The sequence below is a fragment of the Priapulus caudatus genome, unplaced genomic scaffold (genome assembly GCF_000485595.1).
Source record: "Priapulus caudatus unplaced genomic scaffold, Priapulus_caudatus-5.0.1 Scaffold242, whole genome shotgun sequence".
Taxonomy (NCBI): domain Eukaryota; kingdom Metazoa; phylum Priapulida; class Priapulimorpha; order Priapulimorphida; family Priapulidae; genus Priapulus; species Priapulus caudatus.
Genome location: NW_014577303.1, coordinates 342681 through 355038, shown reverse-complemented (window position 1 = coordinate 355038; position 12358 = coordinate 342681). Strand labels below are relative to the sequence as shown.

At 43.5% G+C, this 12358-nt stretch overlaps 1 protein-coding gene across 1 annotated transcript in view; it reads right to left on the bottom strand.

Moving 5' to 3' along the window:
• Positions 1–9267: 9267 nt before the first annotated feature.
• LOC106807908 (acyl-coenzyme A amino acid N-acyltransferase 2-like) overlaps positions 9268–12358 on the bottom strand; it is an 18828-nt gene continuing 15737 nt past the window's right edge. Inside the window, exons 2-7 of the mRNA XM_014810420.1 lie at positions 11811–12028; positions 11423–11683; positions 11180–11247; positions 10047–10089; positions 9670–9699; positions 9268–9296 (exon numbers count right to left, since the gene is read on the bottom strand). Coding sequence (XP_014665906.1) covers positions 9268–9296; positions 9670–9699; positions 10047–10089; positions 11180–11247; positions 11423–11683; positions 11811–12024 — 645 coding nt within the window. The 5' untranslated portion in view covers positions 12025–12028. The remainder of the gene's footprint in view (positions 9297–9669; positions 9700–10046; positions 10090–11179; positions 11248–11422; positions 11684–11810; positions 12029–12358) is intronic.

Genomic DNA, 12358 nt, shown 5'->3' with positions numbered 1-12358 from the left:
TATTTAGCTAACAGCAAAGCAAACATGATGGTATCTGTGTCGACAGCCCGACCGTAAGCTGTTGTGCCGCAGAAATCTCATCACGCAACCGAAACACTTTATTCTGTTAGGATAAAGAGTTCGCTAAAAAATTAATAATTAATTGCATCTCTCACCTGCGGTGTGGTTTGCGATCGCGTTGAATAGGACGGCAGCAAGATGCCAAGTGGGATATATGGCACGTGGACATCAAAGAGTAGATGATAAACACAAATGTTGTTATTTCTACTCCTGTTGATGACAGTGTTGTAGTGCGTGGGTTGCGTGCGGTGGGCGCGCGGTTGGTCTTGTCTGTCGTCCGTCTGATATTAGGTGTTGTCAGATCCTGTCTCGTCTAGTCAGTGTGAGATCCGCGGGCCAGTTTACTTTTACAGTGAGAAAAGGTTTATTCAGTCAGCTCGTTATCCCGATGATAATCATTATACACATATTATGACCGCTGTGTAAATATTCGCAACCAAAATATGTAATTTTCGTGTTACTAGGTGACCATGTCTGAGGAGAGACTGAGAATATATGTCGCATATATAAACCACTTGGCACCGCAACACCACGAGTATTCAACGATATTGAGATTGCCATAGCGAGAAAATACACCAGGTTACGTATATATACTGGATATATATATAGCTCACGGTAGTGATGTATAGGCGTGAATCAGGAAGTAACTATTGACAAACCTGAGTAGTAATGGGACTGGCCCCGCGCGGCGTCGATGAGGTATATAGTGGAAGTCCGGGTGGATTGATACACCGCATACGCGGACTCAATTGTCATCAAACCTAGCAACGCGCGATACCGTTGGAGACTCCTGTAAGCGCAAGCCACCCTAACTAACAACAGCAATACGAACACAGTGTGTGTTTCTTGAAGTCTCGTGAAGGAATTAAATGCTTGGCTAAGTCGAATAATGGAGGGCATCGCATAAAGCTAGTCAAGATAGTTACAGAACAATTATACATCTTATTATAACTATTTGCAAAAGTGTTAATATAGCGAAGTTTCGCAATTAAGAATAGTCAAAAAATTCAATGCCCTTGCCATTGAGACTGCTATGAAACACTTACATCCCTGGAATACCTGGCTTACATTTAGTCACGTGGACTCCAATGCCCTGTAAAGCCTAAATAATGGATTAGGCTTAAACTAAGGCTACCATGGAAATGACAACACTACAGAAAGTGAGGATGCTAGTAAAGTAAATTGTCGTTATCCAGTAACTAATAATGAGCTACTCTTGTATTACGCCAGTTATTGCATAACTCTAACCCATATAAATCGTTTTATAACTTAATAACAAGTTAGATTTGCAATTCAATGCAGCTATCTGTAACATACAGTATAAATACTGGGTAAAATATTACGTAAAATTGCACATTAAAAAACGTTTGTTGTCAGCAACAATCTGATACACTTAACACCTAAAGCCAATCAATCTAGAAATTAAATGTTATCTTTTCTAATGGGGGCTTTATTAGAGTTTAATCTACTTATACCAATATTTTTTTTAAAGCACAATTTTAAATGCCAACAGTAAGTAAATTGATCTAACAAGTTCGTACAGCAAATCTCATGAACGATCTTTCATCACTTTGTACAGTATTAAAGCGTGTTATGATATTAACAGTAGATGTTAATGTCTCCCTAATACATTATTTGTAATATTTCAAAAGCAATAATGTATACATTTCGTTTTCTTTATATTTTTGATGGTGGGACTTATGTTAAGATAATTGGTTTTTAGCTATTATAGTTGTCAAGAACCTTTGAGTTGTTATGGTGAACTTGTGTTAGCCCTCAAACTCTTGTGGAATTTACAGCTTTTAGCAGATACATAAAATTCATCATATTTAAAGATAATCCCATATATCACAACATTTGAAAAATCAATAAAACCTAAAAGATGAATAAAAAACATTTTAGGCCTTCCGCCTAAGGTGGTACATTTAACTAATATCTTAACATACACCTATAAGCAAAAGTTTGAAAAAACACTGTAGCCGTTTTCCTATAGTTGGTTCACATTAACCTCAAAAAATAACGTGCACCCCACCAAGGTGAATTAAATGACATTTGTAGGCTTTCCCTGTGGGTGACACAGCATTCCAACCTCTAAATCAATCTCTATGAAAGCCACAGAACTAGCCGCTATCGAGGCTACTCCAGCTTCCTTGAGCATGCACTTAGATTAAGGTAGATAATGGGCACTGAATGTGTTACTGAATGAAGGATATTCATTTCATAGTCTTCAAGCTGGCTCAGCATGGCGGAAATTTGTAGGCCCCATCTGCTGCACGATCTCTTCTCTGAGGAACTGTTGAATCTTTTCATCCAGCTGTTTTCTTGTGGCAAAACCTGTGTGCTTTCAGTTCCCCTCCCCATGCGCATTGTTGTAAGCCCTTTTAATCAGTAAAATAAAACATAAAATCAACATTATTACAATATACTGTGACTATTCAACAAAGTCGCAAACAGCGCTTGATTCGTCAACTGACTGTCGTACGTTTCCGAGTATAACTCACCCATGGTTTGCATGATATGGATAGTATTTACACAGAGGAGAGTATGGAGGCTCGACCCGAATGTCCAGCTCCGGATTAACCGACATCTCGTAGTTTATGCTTGCCATGCCGCTATCATCCTATCAGTGAACAGGCAGTTGTCTCCTTTACAGAACATGAACGGACTTGGTCATCCGCAGATACAATAAATAGGATTCTGCCTGTGCACTGTTCCAGCTGTTTCGAGAAATAAAACGATGTCAGTTTAATGGACAATAGGGCCAGCAAGGTGAGTCATGTGGCAGAGACAGGAGTCAGCATGAACCATGGCGCAGTAACCTTGGAAGAACATCACACAGATGAATATTGATAATAATAGCGTAGCCGTACATTGTTAAAATAATTAGCAATGAATGTAGGTCTCTAAATACGTACATGAAATTTACAATAATGTTAGAACTTCCGGTATTAACAGACGCCCCCATTTAACGGCATTTAACGGAAGCAACGCACAAAGCCCGCTGGTCTGTATGGTCTGTCTGGATGGAATATGGGAAATTAAAAAAACGCAGACAACTGGTGACTAAAGGGCCGACACACTACGGCGATGTTAATATGTGATCTAATGCGGCGACTTTAATTCGCCCGTAATATCGCCCACGTTCTATCGCGCGAGTCGAGTGGACCATAACGCGAATTTTTGACGGGCGATGTTCCTAACGCCACCTAACGGCACTACCGCACCCGATACGTAAACATCACATAGTAACGCCGTAACCAGTATGGCATGAACACCTCTGATTTTACTGATGAATTGTAACAATGCGGCGCGCGACTAAATCCCGACCGCGGAACACACTACGATTGAGGTCGCGCGACTGAATAATCGCCCGTAAATACAATATACGTTTTGGATCGATGCGATTGAAGTCGGGGCGACTAAATGCGGGCAATAAATCGGCGGGCTAGACTGACTGGAACACATTAGCGATTTTCAGACCGGCTGAATTGATTCGCGGACAGGACAAAATCGCCTAGTGTGGTCCCGGAGCCCTTAAAGTTTTGAGAGTGTGTGCTAATTAGGCTCCCTGCATGGGGGGGGGGCACTCGCTACAAAATAGGTAGGTATGCATCTGTGCCACTGTGGAGATGGAATTGGAGGCTCCGGTACTAACAGCACATCAAAAATTGGGCTCTTCGGAACTAGGGTTCTGGAAAGCATGATGCCCGGAAGTGACATTGTTTGCGAGAGGGGGTCTCGCGGAACGTGTGAAAAAAAAGTAGGTCCTCCCTTATTGCGCAGAGACGGGAAATATGTGAAATACGGGGTCTCTGGAACAGGAAATGTGTGAAAAGGTGGTCTCCGTGCACGTAAAAAGTAGGACCCTATGCTCGCGGGACGGATACTATGTGAAAAGGGGGGATCCGCCAGTGCGGTAGAAAAGTTAGGACCTATGCTTTCAGGAACGGGGAAATATGTGAAAACGAGAGGGATCTACGTGTGTGGAAATTTGAGGTGAAAAGGGGGGTCATAACCGCGGCAACATACCCTATCCATCGCAATATATACGGGAGTGCTCCCCCGGGGCTCCTTGTGCATCTGTTGTTTACAATTCACGAAAAAGAAATGTTGCTCAGATTGTGCACGCATTACTCTAATAATAATTAATGTATATTCACAAAACTTATCTCTCTAAACTACTCAAGTTATTAAATGTTTTCTAAGTGTACTTTTTGTCCGCCCCATCTTTTGAATACAGTCGGTGACTACATCACCTTCTCATGTGGCAAGACCATATAAAATAACGATGCACGGGGCGGCGCCACGCGTTTTCAAAGTGGGGGGGCCCCCAATTGAGATGAAACGAAGCGACCATCGCCGGCGGAGGCGGCTGAGTATTTCGGGGAGGGGACGGGGCGGGCCAGGGCGCCCGGGGGGGGGGGGCGGAAGCGAATTTCAAATTTTCAAATGGAATAGAAAAACGGAAATCAATCACGCTTTTCAGTACATGTTCTGGCTATGTACATGTTCAACTATAGTGGAAGGTATATAATTTGGCAATCAATATGAATACATGTAATGAGGAAATAAAGAATACGAAATGGGAAGATCTCTTTTTCAGGGCGTACCAAAATTTTATTTTCTTCAACCTGGCATCAGTCAACAAAATAACATTGCTGAAATAACTATTTAAAAACACTTTATAACATCACTTCGACTAGCTTTGTATCTTTAGTTTAACATCATGTTGCGACAACAGTTTTTGGCCTTTAAAAACCAAGCTGCTAAGGATATTATATAAGAATACATCAACTATTTATTAATTAAAAAAGACTTAAAGAACTCAAGTGCAAACTAAACTAAAGAGATAAAAGGAACTATATAAAATATATACATAAAACTAGACGCTCATGGATCTAGTGTCCCCACAGGGTACTGCCGAACGTACCCAAGGCGCGAGTCTAGGATTTCTATTTCAGGGGGGGGAGGCGGGGGCGGCAATGAGCACGTTTGAAGTGTGCGAAATCAGGGGGCCCTAAGATTACATCAAGCTTGCGTCCGCAAAATATTTTGCGCTAAATCTTTGTGTTACGCAATCGACGCTTGCTTATGTTGGCGATTCATCAACACAACAGCTATTCTATCAAAATTTCGGTACGATTTCGCGCTAGCCAAGCGACCGGCGGGCACGTTTAGGTGCGATTCAATCAAGCTAAAATTTACGTAAACCTTTGCGTAACTCTACCCACGAGCTGACGTGAGGTGCGCTGGTAAACGCACTGCGAAAATTTCCGCAGGTCGTTTCTCCAGGCATACCCGCAAGCATGCATTAGATTATTGAGCCAACATTATACAAATCTACTCACTTCAACGTAAAAAATAAATAAATAATTACCCATACTACACTACCAGATGGCGGTTGCCTTTGACGCTTCTTTGTCATAGCTTGGCATTGTTTTCGTTATAAGGCGAGTTGGTCGATTTAACGCGTCGTACGTGCACGACGCACGCACGCATGTGCTACGGTGCACCACGCACGTGTACGTGGCACACAGGCACGTACATGTACGTGGCAGCACGACGACGCACGCGAACGTGCACATGCACGCACGCACGTGTACGTGCCACTACGAGCGCACCAACGCACGTGTACGTACACACGCACGCTGTAACCGTGACACGCCACGCACGCACCCGCCCGTGTACCGTACACACGCACCACGCAACGCTGTACGTGACACGCACGCACGCACGCGGCACGTGTACGTACAACACGCACGCACGCACCGTGCTACGGCCTACACACGCACCGACGCACGTGTACCCTGCACACACCACAGCAACGCGACGTGTACGTGCACACGCACGGCACACACGTGCACATTGCACGCACGCGACGCACGCACGTGTACGCTGCACACGCACACGGCGACGCACGCACGGCACGTTGTACGTAACAACACCGCACGCACGCCGACGCTGTACGTGTCGGCTGCTTTCATGAGGTGTTTGAACGCACATCATACAAACGGCAAAATGACGTGACACTAATCACTATCCCCCAGCACTCACGTAGACAGAGCTTACAACGAGCGCATATGGTTTAAATACAAGAGAGCGCGTCAGTTTGGTTCCTATGGTAGTGGTCGGCACAGCCGCTGATTCGTTTACTGCTAGCCACGAGCCCTCAACAGCCAGCAGCCGACGGGCGGTAGTGGATTTACACTGGAAAATTCATCAAACATTTGCGTACGCAGGTGCTACGGCTGCGTTGATGATATCGCACCTACGAACTTTGCGGTACGTACTCGTAGAAACTCGGTGTACGCAAATAACTTTACAGCAACGTGATGAATCCGGCCCCAGGTGGTAAAATCCGTACCGAAAGAGTGAGGGGGGGATGATCGGCGATAGCCATCACATACTGCCACGTAGCACAAAGCCACAATAATTTACCCAGCACGGTACCTTGATCACGGGACATTGATACGCGCGCAGATCGCGCCACGTTGCACGCACCTGCAGACGCGAACGCACAACACACACGTCAAAACAACAGCGCACAACAAACAACAACACACACATACAAACACACGTAACACTAAAGATTATTACATGGCATACATACATGACCGCACATCCAAACTTGGACAACCGTAGCGTTTGCGCACGTGCTGTAGGGCATTGCCAGTGCTCAAGGAGTCCTGGCGGGCACTCTCCCCCAGAAAATTTTGAAATATTTCAGAAGTCCATCTTTCCTGGCAATCTGAGGCACTACCTGTCGGCATATCTCTCATGTCTGATGACACTCATCTCAACCCTACTAGACTCAACCCTACAAAGGGATTCAAAAACATTTTCATTACTTTTCAGAGAGCGTACAAGCAGTTAGGTTCACTATAGTAATAATACATGTATTAAAACACAGGTAAAGAATTGCAGATTTCTCACAATTTCTACGTGTTTTTGTATGTTTGCAACCATACTTTTGGCTATTTGTGAAGTCTGGAAACATTTTCTTGAAGAGTTATTTGCCATGGTCTGCCGCCGCCTCAAGGCACATTGTGTTCAATTAAATAATCGTAAATCTCACGTTCTTGCGTCAAGACAGACAATTATTTATTCTGGCTGCAAAGAGCTTGATATAAACAAACGATTGCTAATATAATTATATGCTAAAATTGAAACAATCACGTCCTTTCTTTTTTTCTTTCTTCTTCCTTCTTTTCTTTTTTTTCTCTTTTTTTTTGAAATCTCAGGAGGGATATTTGTACAGGCCCATCCCCTCCTTCAAGAGGCGGAGGGAATGCATCCCCCCATCCCCCGCACCGATTACGGCCCCTGGTGCCGGAATCACATTCTAAGAGAGGCGCGAAGACCGCGCTTCCTAGGGGGTGGGTGCAGGGGGGGAGTTTCCCCCTCCCCTCGCGAAGCGCGGAAGCTCTGAGTTTCATTTAAATTATTCAGAGAAAGAAACGCTCTCGTTGTACCGTTCTCTCGACTCTTATCCTAAAACTTCCAAAAATAATATCGGATTTAATTTGTTAAACAGTTGATTTTTGTTTAGGATACCTTCAAGAAAATGAGCAATCATCGCAGTCGTGATAAATATATTGGACGTTTAAATAAACACGGCAATCACCAAACAATACAGCCATTTCCATCATAAGATTTTTCAATAATTGCTAGCAGAGACTATGTGACAGGTCAGGACACGCAATAAGAATAAACAAGTGGCACGTAGAGAAACCCGACGCTGTACAAACAAAATATTCCGTCAGAGCTGCATTAGTGCCCAGTATTATTGTGTAGGTACGCCAATGATTATGTTATCGCCGAGCTGGAATGAAAGGCGAACTGCGTAAGTAAAAGTAATTAAAAGATATTCGTTGGTTCTCTTTTCCTAATCTTTTTAACACCCCAGTGCTTTGTTCATGTGTCTTTGTATGCTTCCTATTTTCTTACCTAACGGGTCCTCTTACTCTTTCTCCTTCTTATATCTCTCTATTTTTTTTGGTTGATGCGTTTGAACGTGCCCTGGTACGTTTCCGGTATACCGGCTTTGCGTTATCAGCGTGGTGTTAGCTCTGCGTGCTGCATGCGCGTACTTAAGCCCGTGCGTCACGCGTGCGTATGTGCAGCTATACCAGTAACGGTGGCAATGTGCATCATGCAAGTACGGGTACTGGATATTCGAACTCGGATCTGGCCTCGAAGACCACACGAGATCAGGCGCCGACAGTCCGCACGGTATGTGGGGCAAATACGCGCTGTGGCATGTCGTTTTGCTCATAGCGAGTAAAGGCTGAGAGGGACTGTGCCGTCAAACTTTGTAATTTTCCAGTAGCAGATGAAAATGTGGTTAAACACTCTCTTTCGCTCATTGTCCGCCCTTCCTCCTCCTCCTTTATTCCCTTTTTCTTTCTTCGCATTTCTTTCCGATCATTTAAAAATACAGATAGACAACCTGTTTTCTGGCCAAAAAAGTGGGGGCCCGGCCCCCCGGCCCCGGCACCCCAGTAGCCGGCCGCTGCCCCTAGATGGGACACTGCTATACGTTATTGTAACCAGGTCTTGGACCATTTCACGCTTGTTGGTTACTACAACCGCTTCACTGTACAAAAGTTCAAACGGCTATAAACTAACTATAGAAACTAACGTCATGAAGAGTTAAAAAATCAGCTGTACTGTATTTTATCCTTCACAGGCTATTAGGGTTATGATCATCGGATGTCTCCTCAGCGAATTCCACAAATATACGCGCACGCTTCTGAGTGGTGCTTGAGCTCGTAGGGTGGTTCGCCTGGGCAACATGTTCAGAATAAACTAGTCACACAAGTAACAGTTAGAAGTGCAGATAACTTGCATAACAACAGCTTGCCTAAGTGGTTGGACAAACTTTATGTCCATTAACTGGAAAATTTCCACATGGCCTACTAAGAAGGTCTACTCTTATCTTAGTAATATGCTAACCTTATTAAGAATATGAGAGGTTAAGAATATGCCGTCCTTGATTAGAATACTACAAGATTGACATTTCAGTAAGAAGCCATTTTGTTTAGCTGTAAAATGGTGTAAAAGTAATGAATTGTAGTAGATGTAATATATAGGAATTGAATAAAGTTATATAAACAAATAAAAACTTAACAATATCCTCCTATTAGAAAAGCTTTATCCCCATGAACACGTGTATGAATGAACTGTGAACTAGAAAATTGCCATAGATCAGGCGAACGCGAACTCATGGCCTTTCACTGCAAAAAGAAACAACAACAATAATTAACACCTCTAACCATGACAGAATGCCTACCCCAACCGCCCATTGACACCAATGCACACAATAAAAAATGCCCAATATTACATGATATCATGAACATATCATATATGGGCCATATAAGTATTAGTATACACAATGCCGCAACGCATGCACGACATGCACACCACGAGAGGGGCACGAGCTCGCCCGCTGCACGCAAGCACACACTGGTATTTATGCTAAATATATTTAATTGTTTTGATATTCCTCCTTGATCAACTTGTGTTATGTTTTCTTGTGTAAGCAGCCATGCACAGTCCAAGTTTCTCCACCGAGAAGAAAGCCTATTGTTCCCTTCCGTTTTTCAATACCAGTGGATGATACTGAACCAGTCAACAGCCCTACAATAATAGAGGCAACAATATGAGTGTATCTTCTGCGGCAAGGGCCATGCCACTGTAGCTACTGGCAATAGAGAAGCTGTCCAAGGTTGCAAATGGCGTGTAAGTGCAGGAAAGACGGACAAAGTGGGAAGTATGAAATCGAAAAATACGCCTCAAAATGTATTCACACAAATTCCTGATTATGCTACTATTATATTCGTTAAAAATTACTAAGGATTTATAAGAACCGCTCTAAGCATATATAAAAATGGCAAAATATTGCAATCGACCATTCTTTCAATGTTGCACATGCCACACAATTGGCCCTCGTGAATGAATACCACAAACACCGGCACAGGACCTACCAGACGCAACGACAATTTCTGACAACAACGTGCATTCTGGCTTCTGTAACCGTAAAGATAACCGAACTGCATTGTCCGACTTTGGGTATTACTGCATCACTATTATTTAAGCCTATGGACACACTAGCGATTCTGTAACACGATGCCGGACAGCGTATCTGTTCGCATCCCACACGGTCCGTCCCGGCGGCCCGCCCACGAACACACCCACATACGCCAGACGCCGGCACTCAATCTTAGAACCGCCGTACCAGTTGGCGCGGACAGCTGGACACACTCGTAACGGTGTCAAACCGCTTCCCACATACTCGGCTTTCCCCTCAGCTCCTTCGTTGCTAACTACACGCTTGATTGGCTGCCTAAAAACCCAAATCGCGTTCGACCTACACGGAGATGATAATTGCTGGCGAGCCGCTGTGCGCTAGCTGTGCACAGCGCATGCAAGCGCATGTCGCCGTCACGCAAGCGATGGGAAAAAGGCGTAAATCTGCAACATGCTGAATAGCCGAGCAAACACCAGATATCAGCCCGCGCGATGGGTCCGGCGTGCCAAAATAGCGCTGGCCCCACACGACCGTGAGAACGCCCCCGCACAACCCACGCAACACGCCCCCCACAAAAAAAACACACGCGCGCGGACCCGGCACCCAGCCTCGTATTTATCGATCGACAGCGGCAGCGTATAAGAAATTCGCAAGTGTGTCCCTAGGCTTTCATACCGGTTACTATTATTATTTAACAAAGTGATAGTTGACCGGGCCTGGCAATTAACACACAGTGTAGTGAGACAGGGCCTAGCAAGTAAACAAGTGCCATCAACGCATGCAACCAACTACGCAGAGTCAACAAATAAATTACAATCCCTTTCCACGATTTTTGGTAAACGTATATTGAATGCTTACGGTGTTCCTAAGACAGTGTTGTCTTACTGTAGACACTTCCCACGAGTTCAAAATTCTTACTTTAAGCGTGGTATGAGCTCAGAATACAGGAAACAAAGGAGAGTAAAAACCAACGATCAAAGATTCTAAGCGAATGCCATCGGCCAATTCTTAGGCAGATCCCTTGTAATATAATATATGGAAGGCCAAAGTGTTCGTCAACATCCCCTGGAGGCAAGCAGAAGCAAACACCCTGATGAATGTCACAATGTTTCCCACAGATCCAAACATGTCTATGACACCAGGAAATGGTCCAGTACCTGTGAACATACACTGATTAATTAGATCACTTAGATTTAATTACTGATAATGTGATTGAAAACAAGATAACTACCTGACAATATTTCACAATACTGCCACACCCTACTGCAAAGGCATGATAACACTGAAAACAGTGAAAGCTTATCAATGTAGCAATTGGGTGCAGACATTCACCTTCTGGCAAAAACAGCCTTCCTCGTATATTTCCATGATTTATCTCTTGCACACTGACTCCCTTTGCCAGGTACGACCTTTCAATGGAAGTAAACGCCAGTATAGGTGTTGTATGGTCAATGTCATCTATATGATGAATCCCATCATAAACTCTAAGGTCGAATGTTAGCGGAGTTGTGACATCTTTCTTTATCAACCTGAGACCCTTCTTCTGCCCAGGCATTGGAACCAAGCTGCAGAATAGGCCCATTGGCATCACATCTGGAATGGGGGAAACCGTCATTCACGTTTCATCTATAGAATACATTTAGACAGAATATCAGCAATAATAAATTATCATAGGACAGAATGTTGCCCAAATAACAGATTTACATGCTATACATCACACCTGTGTACGATCCACCAATAGAGGGATGCAGACTGAGATCCACCAAACCATTCCCATCTGCTTTAAAATGTGCATAGGAACCGAATTTAATTTTGTCCTCCTGCAGGTGTGCTCCAACGGTGACTTGCTGATTGGGGTTCAAGTGGTTGACCACAATCTTGACCACATCGTCTACAAGAGCCTTCTGCGGAATAGCCTGAATGATTGCTTTCATTCTTCTGTAGCAAACAAACAAGACAGGCAAATAATTTATCAGCCGACTTGACACGAATTTTATGACTGGACAAATTTGATACATAGATAGAAATAGATATAATAGAGATAGAATAGATAGAATAAATAGATATAAATAGAAATGAACCAGATCAAAAATATTTTATTATTCCTGCTATAAAATCGATTAAAGAAATATGCTCATTGTACAACATAACGAAACACACCAAGTTAACACACTAAGTTACATTATCCATCAGTAACACAATAACTGGTCATTAAAATTGCAAAACATTATCAAGATTAAACACTGTAATCCATGCCAATATGAAGTT